General features: G+C 52.2%; 7 protein-coding genes across 7 annotated transcripts; 4 read left to right on the top strand and 3 right to left on the bottom strand.

Moving 5' to 3' along the window:
• Positions 1-601: 601 nt before the first annotated feature.
• On the bottom strand, positions 602-1,323 carry A1O3_04244 (uncharacterized protein; the record flags this gene model as incomplete). The annotated part of the gene is made up of 4 exons (XM_007734374.1): positions 602-846; positions 906-1,061; positions 1,114-1,225; positions 1,309-1,323. The coding sequence occupies 4 exons, from the start codon at positions 1,321-1,323 to the stop codon at positions 602-604; spliced, it is 528 nt and encodes a 175-aa protein (XP_007732564.1).
• Positions 1,324-2,015: 692 nt separating this feature from the next.
• On the top strand, positions 2,016-3,338 carry A1O3_04243 (C4-hydroxylase; the record flags this gene model as incomplete). Its single annotated transcript, XM_007734373.1, has 1 exon — positions 2,016-3,338. One exon carries the CDS (start codon positions 2,016-2,018, stop codon positions 3,336-3,338), a length of 1,323 nt encoding a protein of 440 aa, XP_007732563.1.
• Positions 3,339-4,003: 665 nt separating this feature from the next.
• Positions 4,004-5,716, top strand: A1O3_04242 (uncharacterized protein; the record flags this gene model as incomplete). The annotated part of the gene is made up of 1 exon (XM_007734372.1): positions 4,004-5,716. One exon carries the CDS (start codon positions 4,004-4,006, stop codon positions 5,714-5,716), a length of 1,713 nt encoding a protein of 570 aa, XP_007732562.1.
• Positions 5,717-6,849: 1,133 nt separating this feature from the next.
• A1O3_04241 (endoribonuclease ysh1) lies at positions 6,850-9,802 on the bottom strand (the record flags this gene model as incomplete). The annotated part of the gene is made up of 3 exons (XM_007734371.1): positions 6,850-9,187; positions 9,503-9,600; positions 9,650-9,802. 3 exons carry the CDS (start codon positions 9,800-9,802, stop codon positions 6,850-6,852), a joined length of 2,589 nt encoding a protein of 862 aa, XP_007732561.1.
• Positions 9,803-10,422: 620 nt separating this feature from the next.
• On the top strand, positions 10,423-12,203 carry A1O3_04240 (uncharacterized protein; the record flags this gene model as incomplete). The annotated part of the gene is made up of 2 exons (XM_007734370.1): positions 10,423-11,536; positions 11,620-12,203. The coding sequence occupies 2 exons, from the start codon at positions 10,423-10,425 to the stop codon at positions 12,201-12,203; spliced, it is 1,698 nt and encodes a 565-aa protein (XP_007732560.1).
• Positions 12,204-13,761: 1,558 nt separating this feature from the next.
• A1O3_04239 (CMGC/CLK protein kinase) lies at positions 13,762-15,946 on the top strand (the record flags this gene model as incomplete). The annotated part of the gene is made up of 5 exons (XM_007734369.1): positions 13,762-14,547; positions 14,598-14,676; positions 14,727-15,074; positions 15,129-15,679; positions 15,731-15,946. The coding sequence occupies 5 exons, from the start codon at positions 13,762-13,764 to the stop codon at positions 15,944-15,946; spliced, it is 1,980 nt and encodes a 659-aa protein (XP_007732559.1).
• A 1,641-nt stretch (positions 15,947-17,587) lies between these two features.
• On the bottom strand, positions 17,588-18,424 carry A1O3_04238 (uncharacterized protein). The gene has a single exon (XM_007734368.1). It carries the CDS (start codon positions 18,337-18,339, stop codon positions 17,866-17,868), a length of 474 nt encoding a protein of 157 aa, XP_007732558.1. The 5' UTR covers positions 18,340-18,424; the 3' UTR covers positions 17,588-17,865.
• Positions 18,425-18,777: the final 353 nt, after the last annotated feature.

Here is an 18,777-nt window from a genome sequence, read left to right as displayed (position 1 = left end):
CGGGAGCCGAAACCTGCAACGGGAGGCGGTGCAGACAGCTGAGAAGAAAGGACGATGCCTGGCCGCGCCGCGCTCTCTTCCCATCCATCAGTCGACACCAATGAGATGTCTCATCCTAGCATCCTCGAAAATCTTTCCCTGGCAACTCCCATTCGCATTTGCGGGGTCTCTCATCGTACCATACGGACTATGAAGGTCGAAGTCAAAAGGGCCGCCAATTGTCAGCTCTGCTACCATTTGGTACATCGTCATCAACTGCCTCTTCCCCAACCACTGTGAACGATCGTTTCGCCCGTCAGCACAATTCACGACTTATATAGACATAGCAAGTCCGCCAGAGCCTCACACCAACAGGGGCGCTTCTTTTCTGGTCTGGCAGAGGGAGGGCACTACACATATGGTGAGGAGATCACTTGACGGGGTTCGAAAACGAGGAAAGTTGGACCAATCTCCAAAGTGAGATTGTTCTGCCCCGGGCAACATTGCACTTTTCTATTCTTCCTGATATGCTCGACCAAGTCGCTGTGCATCTTCCGTGTTCGTCAAGTCATGTCGGTGGTTTCCGCTGTCACTTTGCATCCAATCCAAACCAACCTCCCGATTACACCTTGTATTCCTCCAAACCCCACTTCCAGACGGTCGCATAGGGAGTCAAACCGTCCTCACGGAAATCGATCAGCACATACATGCCGTTTTCGCTCATCGATTCGCCTTGGTAGATGTCATAGTTGTCCCAGTTGCCCAGAATCTTCTTGGCCGCAGCTGGTGCTTCAGACTGGAACTTTTTGATATCCTCCTCCGAAGCACCAGTCTCCTTCAATTTCTCCGTCAGAGCCTTCATGTATTCTAAGAGAAGAGGCGACGTCAGTAGGATGCTTTATCAATAGATGGTGCCTGTGACATACTCTTGAGTTCACTCTGGTAGGCCTTCTTGCTCATACCGCCTTCCAACTTTTGCCAGCGGAAAGAATCTGCAAGATCGAGAACTGGTTGGTTGTCGCCACCATCATCGCCGCCATCCTCGTCGCCTTCTTCAGCAGACGGGTTGGCGCCCTCGAGGACTAGAATTTGACTTAGTACTGAGGCTACAGAGCGCAAGAGCTGCAGACATACCGAAGTTTTCAGCGCCCTTCTTAATCATGCGGCCGTCGATTTCCCACAGTCCGTTACCAGCATCGACGATTTTTGTGGCGTCCGAGACGATCTCGTCGCCGGTGATCAGATCCTAACAACAGAATGTGAGTCGCCATGTTCGCTGGAGGCGGGGTGGTTTCCCGAGTTCAGAATGTAGGGTCAGAGTTCACTTACCCTGTAGATGATCATCTTGGGCAGACTGCTCAAAAGGAATACCTAGGCAGATAAACTTGTAGAGAGGAGACGATCGACTAAAGAAAAAAAGACCTGGAAGAGGGAGAAGCGCAGACAGGAGAGAAGGACTGGAGGCAGAAATGTGGCTCTAGGTGGGGGAGAGGCCAAAAATTCCACCGTTGCACATCGCGACCGAAGGAAAATGCCCCCGCCGCTTTATGCAGATTTCTTCTTGGCCAGGTCCTCGGGACTACTCCGTCACGTGACAGCCCAGCTGTCGAAGATTGAGTCACGTGAGAGACCTGTCCCTTCGGCCCCGGCCTTCGTATCTCTTCGTATAACTGGCATAAATCGCGGTTTTAGCTGCACCGCAATCGGGAATTAAAGCCTCATGGTGGCAAATCCACTCACCTCCATCAGCATCACCTTCCAATCCGTGTCTCTCCACCTTTTGTTTCTGCCTCAATCTGGTTTAATACAAACTGCTCCTTTTTCCCTTCTGTTCTTATATTGTTTTCTCCTTCTTCGTTTCCTCTTACCGATGACTTGACCTTTCCGACCCTCTCCAGGACGAGACCTTTGTCTACCTGCGCCGCTCCTTTCTGATCCCGTTCCGAGTCCTCCGGACGTGACTGTATACTATTGTTCTCTTGAGATCGTACCACTCTTCTCACCCTGAGCTCTGCAAACGCCGCATGGTCGACAGTATGGCGAATCGGACACTTACAGACCTTCCTCCGCTTCCGCCCTACACCTTAGCCCCTCGTCCACCCTTGATCTCCGGTGTATCTGATGCCGTCCTACAACTACTGGCTCCCGTCGTGGCCTACTGGGTAGTCTCCCTTTTCTTCCACGCTCTTGATACATACGATCTGTGCTCGCAGTACAGGCTGCACACTCCTGCAGAAGTGCTCAAACGCAACCATGTCACTAGACACGAGGTGGTCAGAGATGTGATTATACAACAAGTGATCCAGACTGCATTTGGATTGCTGTTGGCTTCCTTCGATCCCATGGAAACTTGTGGCAAAGAAGAATACGACATTGCAGTCTGGGCGCAACGTCTGCGACTGGCAGAAAGGTATATTCCGAAATTGTTTGCGGTCGTTGGCATCGACGCCATATCATTTGCGCAAAAGGCGTTCAAGAATTACCCTCAGTTGGCTGGTGCCGTGTCTGGAGGTGTTTATTCAACGCGATCGTTTGCGGCCTGGGAGATTTCAGCGGCGACGCTGATCTACTGGGTTGCCATCCCGTTTGCGCAGTTCTTGGTGGCAATCCTCATCGTCGACACGTGGCAATATTTCCTCCACCGAGCCATGCACATGAACAAATTCTTGTACACTACCCTCCACTCGCGGCATCACCGCTTGTACGTCCCCTATGCATTCGGGGCTCTCTACAACCACCCCTTGGAAGGCTTGCTGCTTGACACATTGGGCACCGGACTAGCGTACATTGCTACCAGGATGACCTTACGGCAAGGCCTTTGGTTCTTCACCTGCTCGACGATCAAGACTGTCGACGACCACTGCGGATACGCTTTCCCATGGGATCCACTCCAACATCTCACATCCAATAATGCCGCCTATCATGATGTGCACCATCAGAGCTGGGGCATCAAGACTAATTTCTCCCAGCCTTTCTTCACCTTCTGGGATCGTCTCCTCGGGACAGCTTGGAGTGGTGGCGATGTTTCCGCCCGCTACATGCGGGACAGGATTGCCGCACAGAAGAAAGTTGATGCCGACACTGCCGCAGACGCGTCGATTGTTAATTCTCCCACGATCGACCTAGATAAGGCGAAGCAGCAAGCTAGCTCGAGTCAAAGGCAGGTCCTTGATGACAAGGCGAATGGCGGCATTCAAATTCTTCAAGAAGAAGCAAAAGCAGAACAAGAGATGAGGCAAACCCTGAGGCGCAGCACGAGGCGCAAGAGTGGGTTTGATGCCATGTTGATTTCCGATCGCGTTTCAGGACGTTTGCACAACAGAAGTCCTACGATTTTACATGCAGACGGAGTACACTGATGATGCTGCATAAGAGAGGAGTTGCTATGGCTGGAGTTTCTTTTCCAGGGAGTCACTTGCAGTATTGGACTACAATTTCAAGCAGGGATCTGTACGGTTGAACCATTGTGGCGGAGTTTAGGAAAGGCTCATGTGCCTTGTATTCACCAGACTGTGTATCGCCGGTAATGTGTATAAAATGGCCAGGTACCATGCTGTGGCATGTCATATCCATATCCTTCCAGCAAATCTTGTTTCCTCTGACGCCTCGGCGATTGCTTATCTGTCGCGCATGAGGACTTTGTCTTGGTTCTCCCAGCGTCTCATTTCGTTACGGCTTCTTCATCTGTCAGCCTTTGTTAGTCGTGCAACAAAGGCTTTGTGGCCACTGCCTCGACACTTGCAGAAAGCCGACCGTATGTTTCTTTGTGCGTCTCCTGTCAACAAAGGTTACGACCCTTGCAGCGCATTGTGTCTGTGGGCTCAGGACCGTGAAGCCGGCAATGACAAGGAGAATACATATTCTTCGTTACCATCGTTGTCGGACATTATGCCATCCACTGGTTTGCAAAGTCTCTTCTCTCTACCGTTGGCCTTGCAACTAGCCAATCTCTCAACACCCAGGACATTCAGGTAAGCCTGAGACTACCACTGACTGCCTCATCTTGCCCAGGTGTGCTAACAAGATGCATCTGCTAGATATTCCCAGCGAGCATGTCCCTGCATTAGCCAGCATCCTCCAGTTCCGACCAGATGAAGATCTACAAGAGCGAGCCAAACGCATTAGCAAAAACGCCAAAGCTTTGCCTGCGTTGCTGCGACCTGGTCGGCTGGAGCGGCTGCTACTCCCTCCTCTAGGTCACCTCTGCAAGATGCACAAGAATCTTGACTATTCGGTGGTCGAGGTGGTATTGCACCACATCCAGATCGAAGTCGGCGAGCGTCTCAACAACCTCATCTGGAGCAGCCAGCTTTTGACCCGTGAGCAGTTCGGTCGCGTGACAAGATTGAGGTCGTTGCATGCCCTATGGCTCGCACCGGCAGAGTATGAGATGACATTTCTAGCTTCTACGCGAGACTTGAAGTGGCAGTACCAGCAAGACCTGTGCGAGGCGTGTATTGTTTCCCATATTACTGGTGATTTGGAAGCCCTCTTGGACCTCAGATATGCAATTCAATCGCGGGCGACGAGCAAATTTCTGGCCAAGCATGGGAACCCTAGACTTCAACTCTGGGTGCACGCGTGGATCGATGCTTTACTGGATCACCTTACGAGCAAGACAGGTCAGGATGTCGATGTTGATGCAATCATTGCGCAAAACGAGATGGAGGCTCGAGAGCTGATGCGGCTCAGAATGAAGATTCATGCGTTGCGAAAGAAGACACTCGTGGATCTGCCCGGGCCTGATGGGGACAAGGATGGCGAGAAGCACATACACCTGGGCGGTGTCCTTGAGGACGCAGACCATCTGGACGAGGCTGACGGGGCTGAACTGGACGTGGTGGATGCATATGCCGCGTTGAATAGCCCCCCCTGTCTTCCAGCGGTTCCGCAACGACACTCTCAATCTCAGAGTAGAAATGCAGCCGATTCCAACTCGGTATCCGCCGATCCATCCCGGAAAGGCCAGAGCCCGTACCAGCATCCCCATCCAATGCCAGCGCAAGAGTCCTTCTACAGTGTCGACACTGTCGCGAACAATGCAGGAAGGGTGGCTGCCAGTGTTTTGAAAGACATTACGGAATGTCCCGAGGACAAGGACGAAGTCTATATGCCCCCAAGACAATTATGGAAGAAGCAGTCGCCGCCGTCGTCAGCCTCCTTGTGGGCTAAAAAGACCTTGCCTCCAATTCCAACCGTCGGATTTATAGAGTCATGGGAAACGGTGCCTGTCAACAGTTCGTACACCATCCACACAGTGCCAACCGAGCCACCTCTAGAGGGCCAACAACGCCACCGCGAACGTTGTCCAGCTGACACTTATGTCAACCTGATCGATCTGGCAGCACTCAAGTCCGACCCGCTTCTCGCAACCGCTGATACATGGACGTCGTTTGGAGACTACGTCTGCTACTATACCCATGAGAGTCAAAGTCAAGATGCAAGCAGGTTCGAGGGAGAACCAATCAACGGAGACAGCCCTACCAGCAGTCATGAGAGTGAATCCGAATCCACCGGCCGAGAACTGGCTGTACAAAGACCTTACGAACATGCCCTAGTGAGATCGTCCCCGTCATGCGAACACAGCAACTCTCAGCCACCCAACCTCCCCCAACTGGGGGACGAGGTAAAGAATACGGCTGCATCTAGCACAACCATCAGCAGCTGGGGCGGCATGTATGGGGATGGGGTGGCGCATAAGAAGGATTTAAGTTGGTTTTATACAGAAGTGAAGTAGGTCGGGAAAAAAAGAACAAATCAGAAATCAGAAATCAGAAATCAGAAATCAGAAATCAGAAATCAGAAAAACTCGCCCGTGACTAAAACCAGGTACAGCCAAAGGAGGAGCAGGAAATCAAATTGAGGAAGAGGCGGGAATGGAGAACAGGATATTGCGACAATGGATAGACGGAGGAATTGGGAAGGAGGGGAGCGTCTTGCAGCTGATATGCTATGGGATTATCCGTACGGACATGCTTGTCAACGAGGCTGGACCTTCAGGGCGGATTTGGATTGTATTCTGTCTGTCCAAAGCAAAGCAGAGCAAATCAAATCAAATCAAACCAATTACTTTGCCCTGTAAATACTTCTAAGGGTACCCCGTACAGTGCCCAGTACTACTATGTCCGGTTGGGCAACAATCTCGGCCCCCCTCAGCCGTTATATCTTCTAACGAGACGACACAAGGCTCTAATCTACATCCTATACTCCGTACGTTATCATCCATCCAGCCCTAGCCCACCACCAGCCATCTATTACCATCTATTATTAGGTATTACTAGTAAGCGAGTGAATGTGAATGCCGCAAATATATGATATGTAATGAGTATGAACGCAACCGCAACTGCAATATAAGCCTGATTCTTAGGGGGAGCCGAGGCAGTGACGAGCATGAAATACCCCTCGACATGTTTGGTCCAGTGGGCAGGCATTGCTGGTTTCAAATCAGCTCTCATATTTCTCTATTTGTTGGCTGGTCCTCGTCTTCCCACAGGATATCTGTGTGAATTCTGGATCGTGAACTGCGATATTACAAAATAAAACATTGGAAGTCCCTCCTGTCTGATGGCCCTAGCCCTTGGATTGTACTCTATAGAAGCTTATCGACCATACTCGTCCTGCTCTGGGACGAGACACAAGTCTGCTAAGTCTATGTTGACTCCTGCCCGCGTATACAAACACAGGGTGAGGGGTGATAGAGGCCGTACCAAGGTGTAGACAGCCTTGAGGGCATGCGGTGTCCTGCACCACAACGACGTCGAATCCATGACTCGTCGCCCGGGGGTTCATCGGCGTATTCCTTCTTCCATACCGAATTGATGGTGGTGATGATCGTGAACGCCGTGGCGTGGCGTGGTGTGGTGTGGTCGGTTAGTTCTTTGACTGTCCGCGAACGGTCCATAATGGGGCAATGGTTTCCACGGCTCTCTCCACCACGGCCTTAACCCGATCTCTTAAAACAGTGTTCGAACATTCAACATCCAGGTTCTCCAGCCACAGCTTCGCAACATGCTTGTCGAATCGAATTTCCAAGCCGGGAACTGGAATGCCCAAGGCGGCCAATCGCGCACACTCGGCCGCCTCGGCACTTTCCATGTCGTCGTCGTCGTCTTCGTCCTCCGACCGATCCTCCTCCTTTTTGCGTTCCCCATTTTCCGTCATCACTTTGATGTCGGCTTGAAACTGCAACCTGGGCTTCTCTATGGGTGTGATGGCATCACCGAACTGCTCTTCAAGAAACATGCAAAGCCTCAAGAAGCGTTCTTGGGGCGTCAGGCCGGTGTGCTCGTTGTGTGGGAGCGTCTTCTTTTCAGGATGAACGTCATGTGAGTGAGACGACTTGCTCGACGAGTATTTGACAGCCGCAGGGCTGCTTTCGACCGTCATCAGCACTGCCATCACGGCATCTGCAATTCCATCATTCATGGTGTTGCCTTCCCATTCCAGTTCGATCTCCTTGTCTCGACCCGACCACTTGAGAGTGATGCAGCCCATGATGAGGAAAGTGCGCGGAGGCTCAGTCACGATCTCTTCGTCGGCCTCCTCATATTTGACGCCGTTTTGTCCATTCGTCAGCTCGCCTGTCGTCTTGCCCTGGTCTGAGCCATGATCTTTCACATCCGGTTTGATAGACCCTACTTCGTCGATACTGCCAAAGGTGCCTTCAAGAGCCCAGCGAATCAGCTCGATCCCGGCAGCGGCAAGAGTGATATGCTGTCGACACAAAATCGTAGTGGTAGTCAGCCCGGCATACTCTCGTAGATCTTCAGGGGCCATGAGGCTGAGCTTGAAGCCATTCTGTACCAGTACTCCACTGACCACCCTGGTATCATCCGGGTCGGTGGATGTGGGTGGAGGTATTTGAGCAAGCTTTCCCACCACTTTGGCCACTTTGTCTTTTCGGAAGGGGATCTTGATTTCGGCGCCATTTTCTGGACTGTATACTTTGGTCTGATGGGCGCCTGGGTTGCTTGCCAGCCGTCGAGAGTTCAAATCCAAAAGTCTTGATCTTAGCCGTGCGGCTTGTGATCGTTCCCCGTGGACAAGAATGACATGAGGCGCCGCAACCTGCTCGATGAAGTCCACATTTTCGACTCCGGTGACGTGGGCCGCGAACTGAAACTCCTCAACAGTACATCGTCGCGGGATCATTACCGCTCCTTCGTCGTCTCTGGTCTTTCGGCCCATTGCTTGACCTACACCAGTATTGCCGCCACTCATTATCGCAGGGATCATTTCGGGTTCTGACAGAATGGTTCGAGCCATGGTTCCTTCAACATTGTAGCCTGTCATGACCACCCCATTCCGTTGATCTGGTGCCCATCGTTCGAGCAGGACACGAGACATGCCGGATTGCAGCATACCCGGCGAAGCCAACATCACGCACCCACCCACATCATCGAATCTATCAAGATTCCGCAGGCTTCGAACAAAGCGAAAATCCCAGGGACCTGCGCTGACACCTTTGGCATTCCCAGCGGCCTCCGCCTCGGCCATACGCTCACGGAAAATGCGCTTTATGTTGTCATTCATGGCATTGATGTATGTCTGATATACCACCATACACTTCCGTGCCGTATTGCCTGTGTAGTATATGGGATACTTTTGAAGTTCCGCATGCTTGGACCAGTAGTCTTCGAGAATAAGAAGAAGTTCCTGCGCTCGGCCCAGGGCAAAAACCGGCATGAGCACCTTGCCGCCACGATTCAGGGTGTTCGTAATCGATTTGAGGAGCGCAGTTTCTCTTTCTGCTCGAGGTGGCGCATTCGAGATCCCGAATGTCGATTCCGTGATGAGCAAATCAATTTTGCCCACGGTTGCCTTGTTAGGGACTTCAGCGGCAACTAGATGCCGATCTTGTTCCCGTGAATAGTCGGCGGTGAAAAATATGTTGAGTCCGGCAATATTGATTAGAAACATGGCGGCTCCGAGGACATGGCCAGCTGGGTACGGGGTGATTCTGACCCCTGAGACGGTGTGCGTAGTGTAGAAATCGATTGTTTCGATTTGTGGTAGGGTCGAGATGTGGTCGGCTTCAGTGTAGAGCGACGTCCTCTGGTCAGAAGTAGATGATGTGTTACTCACTCTGACAGAGTCTTGAATGAGCCATTTGTATATTGCTTTGGTAGGGTGCGTCATGAAGACTCGTCCTTTGAAGTCGGTCTTCGCTAGAACATAAGGCAATGCTGCCGCGTGGTCAAGATGGAAACTGTAACACATTTGCCGTTAGTCACCGATTCTAGAGAATAACGGCCTTGATCATTGCTATCATGCTCGGGGACTGAAGATCGAGGAACAATGACTAGAAGCGGGAGGAGGAAAGGCATATGGCTGAACGGAATTGTATTGATGTTTGCCTATGAATACAAATTTGTTCATAACCATGGCCATGTTCGTTCATAAGCAACAATTACATCCTGAATCCGCACAGCCAGACATTGCCATATGGTAACCCATGCACAGTCTTTTTGAGATCTGGCCGGACAAGAACACGCTCTAACAGAAGGAAGGGGAAATCACCTACTGGCTGATTAAAAGTATGTCCACAGTACTGAGATCGAAATCGTCGAAATAGGGCATGGCTGACATGCCTTCGCGGCCTGTATGCATACCGGCATCAAGCTGCATATTGGTCAATCCTGGCTTGCGCAGATACTGAAATTCTGCTTACCATAACAGTCTTGCCCTTGTATTGTAGAATATGACATGATCGCCCGACCTCTTGACATCCGCCCAGCCCAATAAACACGAGCTCATCTGAAGGGTCAACAGGGTCCTCTTCTCCGACCGAAGTCATGGCCGCAGCCTTTCTTTTCGTCGCCATAATGCACCGTGGCTACCGAAGATGCGGTGACAAGGAATCTCTGAACATTGGACTGCCTCTGATCCAGAAGGGAAATTGAAGAGGAGGCCACGAGGGGAAGTTGTCACACTGTTGTCACACTGTTGAGAGCGTTACTGATGAGAGTGGTGAATCATGGATCTCACCACAGGTTGAGTCTCGTGAGTGAAATGGGACACCGAGTAACGCGTTGTGAACACCAAGGATTGAAGTTCATGTGATCTTGAGAAACATTCGGCTTAGGAAACAAGTGGTGGTAAGAAATCCTGATTGTCCCAAAGAATGTTCGCAGGCAAATAATAGGCTGTCGCGATCACGTGACAAGGACTGTAGTGATGTTTCCAGGAAGGCAGGCTGCGCTTTGAACCAAAGTCGTGAGTGACCCATCCAGTTGACCACCAACTATTCTGTATTATCATTCCCGCATCAGACATTTCACATATCGTTTACTTGTTCGGATGTCGCAAGGTCGCGGTTAGCATGCCAGGGACAGGACGAGAGCTGAGCGGTCGACTACGCTCGCTCAGGAAAGCAAAGAACAAGACAAACGGTCCGGTGGAATCTTGCTTTACGAGACATCTAACATGACCACCTCAAACACGATGGCTCAGTCACAGCCGCCGCTGCCGCCTTCACGGCCTCCTCTTCCCCAGTCTCCTGCCTCCTTTCAGCGCGATTTCTCAGCACCAAATGGCCGACCCAATTCACTTGGACCTCAGTCCCCGCAAATGGGTATGAACTATTCCTCACCTTCACCTCAGCAGTTCTCGCCCCAGCAATACACTCAGCCACCAGCTGCGAAAAGACCGAGACTCTCCCCTGACGCCCTCTCTCCTTTCCCAATCCAGAGCTATCCCTCTACACCTAATGCGCAGCCCGCGACTCCAGGCGCGAATACGCCGGTAAATGGAGTTCCATCTACTGCTCCCCGGGCAGGCTTGATGCCACCTCCTCAGCGACCGAGTGATAAAGCAGAAGACCGAAACTACGAAGATATTTTGTCGGGTACCGGGATCAACATTGAAGAGGAAGCCAGAATGCTGGTCAGGCCAGACTATTATGGTGGCTCTACGCCACAAGCCGCGCTGCAGTCGCAAGGCGCGAATTTCGACTATCAAAACAATTCATTTTCCTCATATTCTGGGCCTGGTTCAGGCGGAGGAACACCGATTACTCCGAAAGATCAGATTGATGGCCAGAGTCAACCTCCGGAGTACCAGCCGTCAGCGGAGGAAAGAAAACAAAGAGAGGAGGCACGTGCGGACTGGGAAGCTGCGAGGCATAGTCAACAGCCACTTTGGGATTTGTTTCTGCTGGGCGGTGCGCTGAACGAGAGAATCCGAAATATTAGCATCACCGAACATTTGATTGATCCGCAGTCTGGGGTGTTGGTGAATACGCAGAAGCATGCGCCGCCACCTACCGTGCGAGTTAATGGCCTGGAGGGCGCTTCTCGTGTGATTGACAGAGGCCAAGCCATCCTCGATACTGGGCAGAAGGGTGAACGCCTCTCCGATATTATGAAAGTCATCAGTCTGGCTACAAAGGCGCGTATGACGGGTCTCGTCAGCTCAGCCTCGAGATTAGCACTGGAACGGCGACAGCACTCGAAAGGAAAGGTCCCTGATGAATGGCAAGACATTGCGTTCGTGGCCAAACCAGCGACCGATGTGCCTGAAGGAGCATCTAGTCCAGCTGGTAGCTCCGGCATCAAGCGTGAGCAGCTCCTCTGTAGCATTAACTTCCTGCTAACTTTATCATAGGTACCCATTTACAGGCCAACAGTGAGTCCCTACCAGGTGACCAGAGTGGTCCTGCACTTGTTGCATCCGTTCTGGAGAAGGCCTCCCTTTCGGAACGATCGCTTGAGGAAGCGCGGCGGCAGAAACGTGCAAGACGCCGAGCATCTGCACAACCAGAGACAACGCCAGGAGGCGACGCTACACCCGAGGCCACCCTTGTCGCCGCTCTCGAATCAGAAAAGAAGACGACGAAGAAAGAGAGGAAGCTCGCAGAGTCAAAATTTTCCGAACAACAACAACATAAATCTGCCAATGAGGCAGCCCGGATGGCGGTGTCTAGTATGCTTGGAAGCCGATTTGGAAACAAGAAGTCAAGAACGTACGACTGGATGAATGCAGGTAAAGGCGGGGGCGCAAGTCCCGCGGGCACTCCGGGCAAGTCTGCACCATCGGGTTCAACCTCAGTCGCAGGCACTCCTGGCCCAGACCGTACGCGGGCAGTTTCTAAGGAGAAAACCTTTGGCCAGTGGGATGAGGACAAGGATACCAAAATCCAGGCTCGAGATGTGCTCCTGGTCCTGGAAAGCGATGGTCGAGCGCCGCGGTCCTATGTGCGAGGGACTAGTCTTGCAGGAAATTGATTCATGATGTGCATTTCTAGATATTGCCGGCCACGGAGAGGACAAGGGTGTGGCCGTGTGTTTGCCAATGGCGCAGCTAAGCATAACCTTTGTAAGATGAATGGGCTCCAAATGAGAGTTCTTGAGACAGCGCATTTACTTTCGACATGATGACCGTCGGGAAGAGGGAGAAAGAGCCTGGTTGATACGGTCTATGGACCAGTTCATAAGGCTGTAGGTAGTGCATGCACACTTCTTAACAGGCTTGTATTCAGTAACTCGTGCCTGGACCTCGAGGTGCAACAGTTTTCGGGGCCGTGCACTAGTCGGGTGTTGTCGCTGGCAATACCGTTATAGTCGGTCGCCCCCTCTTGCCTGCCAGCCATGGTACTAGTAGTACTGGAGAGCCCGGGGCACGGTGGCGGAGCGCTGTCATCTCAGCACGGATGATGATGGTATTTCAAAATTCCAAACAGCACTCCTGCTGCTCGTTGCGGCATGTTCCTGTGATAGTTGTTCTCTTGCGGCGTGAGGGGCCTAGGATTCGACACCAGAAGAATGGCCAGGCATGACTGGTACAGAGCAGGAACAGCGCCTACCAGATCCAAGTCACGGAGGCACAGCCAACAGGGCAGTTCAGAAGGGTGGGCGACGCAGACGGACTGATGAGGACCCTGACTTTTGATGATTCGCGAGAGGAGCGGCTGGCTCCACGCCACTTGTTCAAGGACGACCTAAGAGAAATGCTAGAGAGGAGAAGCGCGTGCGTCGTTGAGTGGCCGAGGGTCTGACTTAGGCCCGAAAAGGCGTCCGAGCCAAAGGCAGTTTGAGCGATAAAGCAGTCAAGCCACGGGGGATGGGACAGGAGAAGCCTGAAGGAGGGAGAAATCGTCAGGACATTCGTGACTGGCATGTAATACGCGGTCGGGTAATTGAGGTTGGGGACCGGAGGAGTGTCAACGGCGGCGATCAACAAAAGACTGCAGAATCGCAGCGGTCATTAGAAGGCAGTGACCGCAATAGGTTTCATCTGCGGCGCTCCTATCGTTACAGCATGATGTTTTCATTCGCTGCTTAGCGAAGGACTTCCCCAGTGGCCTGGGAAGCCCGAGCCCTCACTCAGGCTTGCCGAGCACGACACTGCAACTGCTCTGCAACTTCGAAACCTCGCCATCGTCGACATCACATCATCCGTCTCGTCCCAGTCTGCCTGGCTGTACCAAATCTATTCTTCTCAGATTGTGACCCTTTCCTCTTTTCCCATTTCCCACAGCCCTACAAGTCCGTCCAGGCCAATGACGATCGAGGGCCTGCACCAGTAGAGGCACCGTCCTCGTCAGGGTTTGGCGTGCCACATTTTCTTTGACCTCGAGTCTCCCTCACGACGGCCGACTCAGGCTCTTCAGCCGTTGCTGCGGTTCCTCAGATCTCCTCCTCTACGACTCCTACCATCCCACCTCACGTTCAACCACGGAACGACGGAAAACAGTCCCCTGCGCTCTCGCATGCGGCCGGCATTCGGCGACGATCCACGTAGTTGGACCTCGTTCTCCACAATCAGGGCTTCTCTGGGGACAAAATGTCTACACCTTCGATAGCGACCACCATCATACCAGCACATCATTCACAATATGGTTACGCCCATCAGAATCCATATTCACCGTCAACTCGGACATACCCCGCAACGACCGCAATGCCTGCACCGCAGCGGTTGACCACTTCTTACCATTCCTACCCGGCTACCGCTCAGTATCCACAACCTCAGCTGTCCCCAGGCTCGTACAGACCGCCCTCTAACGTGTCATCCATGGCCCCTTCTCAGCCGGCATCAGCCGTCCCTGACAATAACAAACGACCGCCGGACTGGAACGAATTTTACAAGAATGGCGTGCCGAAAGAGATAATTGTTATCGACGACGATTCTCCCGAACCTCAGCCCGCAGCTGACTCCTCCAGCCAACAGCAAAACCTTGATACGTCGACATACCCTTCGAATGCCGGCAGGAAAAGAAAGGTTGATCAAGGCTATGAAATCGAGTACACAGACAGCCCAGCATATTCCACACACCCGGCAAAATTTGGCGCGTCGTCATCATCCGCCTCTTATCATTCGGGAGATAGGACCACGTCCCTTCAGACTGTGACGGCTCCTACATCACTCGAATCATATGGGAGCAACACTGCAAGTAACAGCTACGAAGACGTGAGGGTGGGCCAGAAACGAAAGAGAGTGCAGCCACAAAAGGAGACGAGAGCACAAGCCAAACGAAAACAACAGGAGACCGCAGACGCCTTTGCCGACTATATTCCACCTTCGAAACCGTTACGAAAGGCTACCGATGTCCATGTCCCCGTCATCCGTGACGTACGTCTACAAATCTTCCAACTTTGACTTCATTGACTAACGCGGTATAGAATCTGCATAAGCACCACAAGGTGGATGACGACGACGGGCACTATATTGTGACTCCCCAGACGACTCTGACAGATCGATGTAAGGGCTCTCGGCGCATTATGAGCTGCTTGATGCTGACGTTACCACAGATGACATCGTCAAACTTCTCGGCCAAGGAACATTTGGCAAGGTTGTCGAAGCCTACGACAAGAAGAAAAAAACAAAATGCGCTGTCAAGATCATCAGATCGGTTCAGAAATATCGCGATGCATCCCGCATTGAGTTGCGCGTTCTTTCGACACTTGCTCTGAATGATAAGGACAACCGAAACAAATGCATTCATCTGCGTGATTCGTTTGATTTTCGGAATCACATATGCATCGTGACCGATCTGTTGGGGCAAAGCGTGTTCGACTTCCTCAAAGGAAATGGCTTTGTGCCCTTTCCAAGCTCTCAAATCCAAAGCTTTGCACGACAATTGTTCACCAGTGTTGCTTGTAAGTTGTGTGCCTTCTGTTGAGTGATCTGGCGTCGTGCTGATTGTTTTTCAGTTCTCCACGACCTGAACTTGATTCACACCGACCTGAAACCCGAGAACATTCTCCTGGTGCACAACGCCTATCAGACCTTTACCTACAACCGGACAATACCGTCGTCATCACATACGATATCCAGAACAGCTCGGCAGAGAAGGGTTCTCCTTGACAGCGAAATCCGGCTCATAGACTTCGGCTCGGCTACTTTCGACGATGAGTACCACTCTTCCGTGGTATCCACTAGGCATTACAGAGCCCCTGAGATCATACTTCAACTTGGTTGGAGTTTTCCTTGTGACATCTGGAGCATAGGGTGTATCATCGTCGAATTTTTCACTGGCGATGCTCTGTTCCAGACGCACGACAACCTCGAACACCTTGCCATGATGGAGGCTGTCTGTAATGGAAAGATTGACCCCAAGCTGGTCAAGGCTGTGTCTGCTGGAAGTCGCGGCGCCAATGCAAACCCTGCCGCCAAGTTTTTCACCCGTGGGAAATTAGATTATCCCAACACTGAAACCACGAAGGCGTCTCGGAAGTATGTCAAGGCGATGAAGCAGCTTCATGTAAGTCGACGGTCGCCCTTTTCGAGCTCTAGCAGACTGACAGAACCCCAGGAATTCATTCCGGCCAATACTTCTTTCAACAGACAGCTACTCGATCTGTTGCGAAAGATCTTCGTCTACGATCCGAAGCAGAGAATTACGGCAAAGGAGGCATTGAAGCACCCGTGGTTCAAGGAGACGTTGGTTGATGACGGCACGGAAGCAATCCGGATACGGGAGGAACGTGCCAACGCAATAGGACCAGATGCCAAGCGACCAAGAGTGTGAGCAGAACACCCTGCGATGATTCATGCCGATATCTCGAACGACTCTGTGTTACGACGACTACTCAAGACAATTACGGCCCGGATCGTCATGACGAGACACCTTGAGCGACGAATGAATGTAGCGATTGATTTGGAGCCGCGTCCTGGTAGGCGCAATGACCAAAGGAATCAACAACCAGCGGCCGTTAGAAATTTGATCTATTCTTGACAATTCTTTGTCCAATTTCCTGAAGGGAGAGGTTGTGAGGAGATAAACGTGGGAGGTATACAGGACGGTTGCCTTTCCTCTCAACTTGAAGATGTTGAGCTGCCGGCGAGACCAACGCCGGCGCAGTGTCCGGAACACTAGAACTACCAGCGTGCCAGTAGCAGTGCATGGTGACAGAGACTGGACTCTCCGAGGATTAGAGGCAGGGCCGTACCTGACAAACCGCCTGCCACCTAGCGTGCCGAGGAGAAGAGGGAAGAGGTAGACCGGGTACATTTACATTACCCTTAGTCCGGGAGACACAAGTATGGACATTGAATTGAACATGATCAGCATTTGACCGTCTGTGGTCCTATTTACACCGAGTTTGGATCCGGTCTTGTTGAAGCAAGCAAGCAGCGGCCGAGACGACCTTCTTCGAGCACAATTGTGCGTATGCTATTGCACGCTGCCATATTCTGATGATTGACTCAGGCTGAGCATTATATCACGCCTGGATCTCCTCAGACCGAGGCTACGTGTTCCGGTGTTTGCAGTCGAGGAGCCATAGTGTCCTTAACCCTGGCGAGGGCCATACCGAGGTCTAACTCATGGAGACATTCAGATTCCCGTGGGGATGCCTTACCTGAGCACAGAGCTGCTGATATTTGGGTCTAGCTAACCAGTCGAATGAATGCGTATGTATATGTGTGTGTATATGAACACAAGCTCGGGGCCCCTCGTGCTCAACTGCATATCTGAGAGAGTTGGGACCACTTGCTTGCTGTGATACTGATAAATGATGAGTTTGTGGATGCAATGGAGCTAAAGGATCGAACTGTGATTGATCGTAGTAAGCAAGCCGGCCGATGCAGTGTGGTAGATATCAAGTTAGGCAGCTGAATCTGTCGCCCAGTTTCACCTAATCAGGATGTGTCATTGATTGTACACGTAGCCCTGTGCTGCTAGGGTCGTTGGGCCCACCCAAGCACATGGGGAGTTGTAGTAAGGGCAGCGAGCATACTGATTGGAGGTTGGGTCAGAGGCTGGGTGTGGGTTGTGGTTGTGGTTTGCACTCTATGAGCGGGATTCAGATGGAAGTTGATATTGGGCCTGACACTGAGAGGGAGTCAAGTAGTAGGCTGGCGAGGCAGAGACTGCGGCTCTAGCAATTTGGACGATCCCAGTACCCAGGTAGTGATGTTGTTCCAGTGCTTGTCTGTGAGGGTCGAGTTGAACCATGTGATTAGTGGCTATATGTTTGATTGTTGCGACTGGAAGGTGAACTGGGGATCCCTGCGCTTGGGTGTGGGTTTGATTTTGAGCACTAGCCAGCCAATTCCATGTTTCGTGCGGCTCACAAACTGCTGGCTGCGGTGGCTGCGGTGGATCAGAAGCTCTGAGCGACGGACAGGGTGGTCGGGGTCCAGCAATCGGTTGTCGAGGCGAAAGCTGAGAAGATGCTCGCGTGTGAGAGCTGGAGATCGATGGCTGCCGAGTGATAGAACTCGTGCGCGGTCCTTCAACAGCAGTGGCAGATGCGCTGGGTGATGTCGCATCTCGTGGTCGTGGTGGAATGGACGCAGAACATAGTGAGATTGTTCGCGCCCCTGATGAGGTTCTGGACAAGTGACGCGACGGTGATGGTGGTGATGGCGCTGGGGATACTATTGGAGTTGCGATGTCCTCAGTCGCCAGAGGCTCTTGAACCGCCCCATCTGTTTCATGCTCATCTACATCGCGGTTAGTGGGGACTCCGGATTCACTTGCCGCGTGTTCAGCGGCATCATGTCCAGATTCACTAGCCGCACGCTCGTTCTCATTGGTAGGCGTGTCTGGTGGGTGGTTCGGAGGATGTTCATCGGGGCTCTCAGGAGGGTCGCTTGTTTCGTTATTGTCACGGGAGTTCTCTCCAGATTCGTCGTCAGCCTTAGGACCAGAGGCATCCCCTTCAGCCTGGGTGTCAGCTTCCTCATCATGAGTTTCTTCCCCAGAACCGCCAAATGCTTCATCTGCTTCATTTGCAGGAAGCTGTTCAGGGCCATCATCGCCGGCGTCAGCAGGATGGTGTTCTGTGTCGGTATTGGCATCGACACTAGGTTCGTTGACCTCGACAGGCGGACTGACTGCTGCGACTCTCTCGCCCGTTCGCCTTGCCCTTTCACGCCTACCTCGCCGAATAGCTTCAATTCGCACATGTTCATCATGCATCAATAACTTGGCCAGGCCAAACCAGGCACTTGATTGGTGGTCGCCGCCAAACCATCGGAGCCTGGGGACTTGTCTGCTCATCACCACGAAGATGCGCTAGTGGATGGGAGCAGTCAACGGTTCATTGTCTGGTCGCTCAGGTTTGGGTTCAAGGATCGACTCCTCAACGAGGACGGGCTTGGGCTATTTGTTCCACAGCATTGGCGGCGTGCGTTTGCTAGCCAGGGCTTACAGGAGTCATGGCAGAGGCCAGATGAGCCTGTTTGCTCACAGTTAGTCGGAGACAATTGTAGGTCTGACTGCGGTGGCTGTGGCTGCAGGTAGGTGGCAGGGTTGTTGTATGGAGCAGCATGCAGTGATGGGCAATGGAGTGACTGGCAGAAAGGTGTCATGGTGATTGATGGCTTGAGAGCAAGCAGGTGCAGTTTCTGCAG

Source organism: Capronia epimyces (assembly GCF_000585565.1).
Source record: "Capronia epimyces CBS 606.96 chromosome Unknown aczIQ-supercont1.3, whole genome shotgun sequence".
Taxonomy (NCBI): Eukaryota; Fungi; Ascomycota; class Eurotiomycetes; order Chaetothyriales; family Herpotrichiellaceae; genus Capronia; species Capronia epimyces.
The sequence above is the reverse complement of the archived record's forward strand: the minus strand, read 5'-3'. Positions and strand labels throughout refer to the sequence as shown.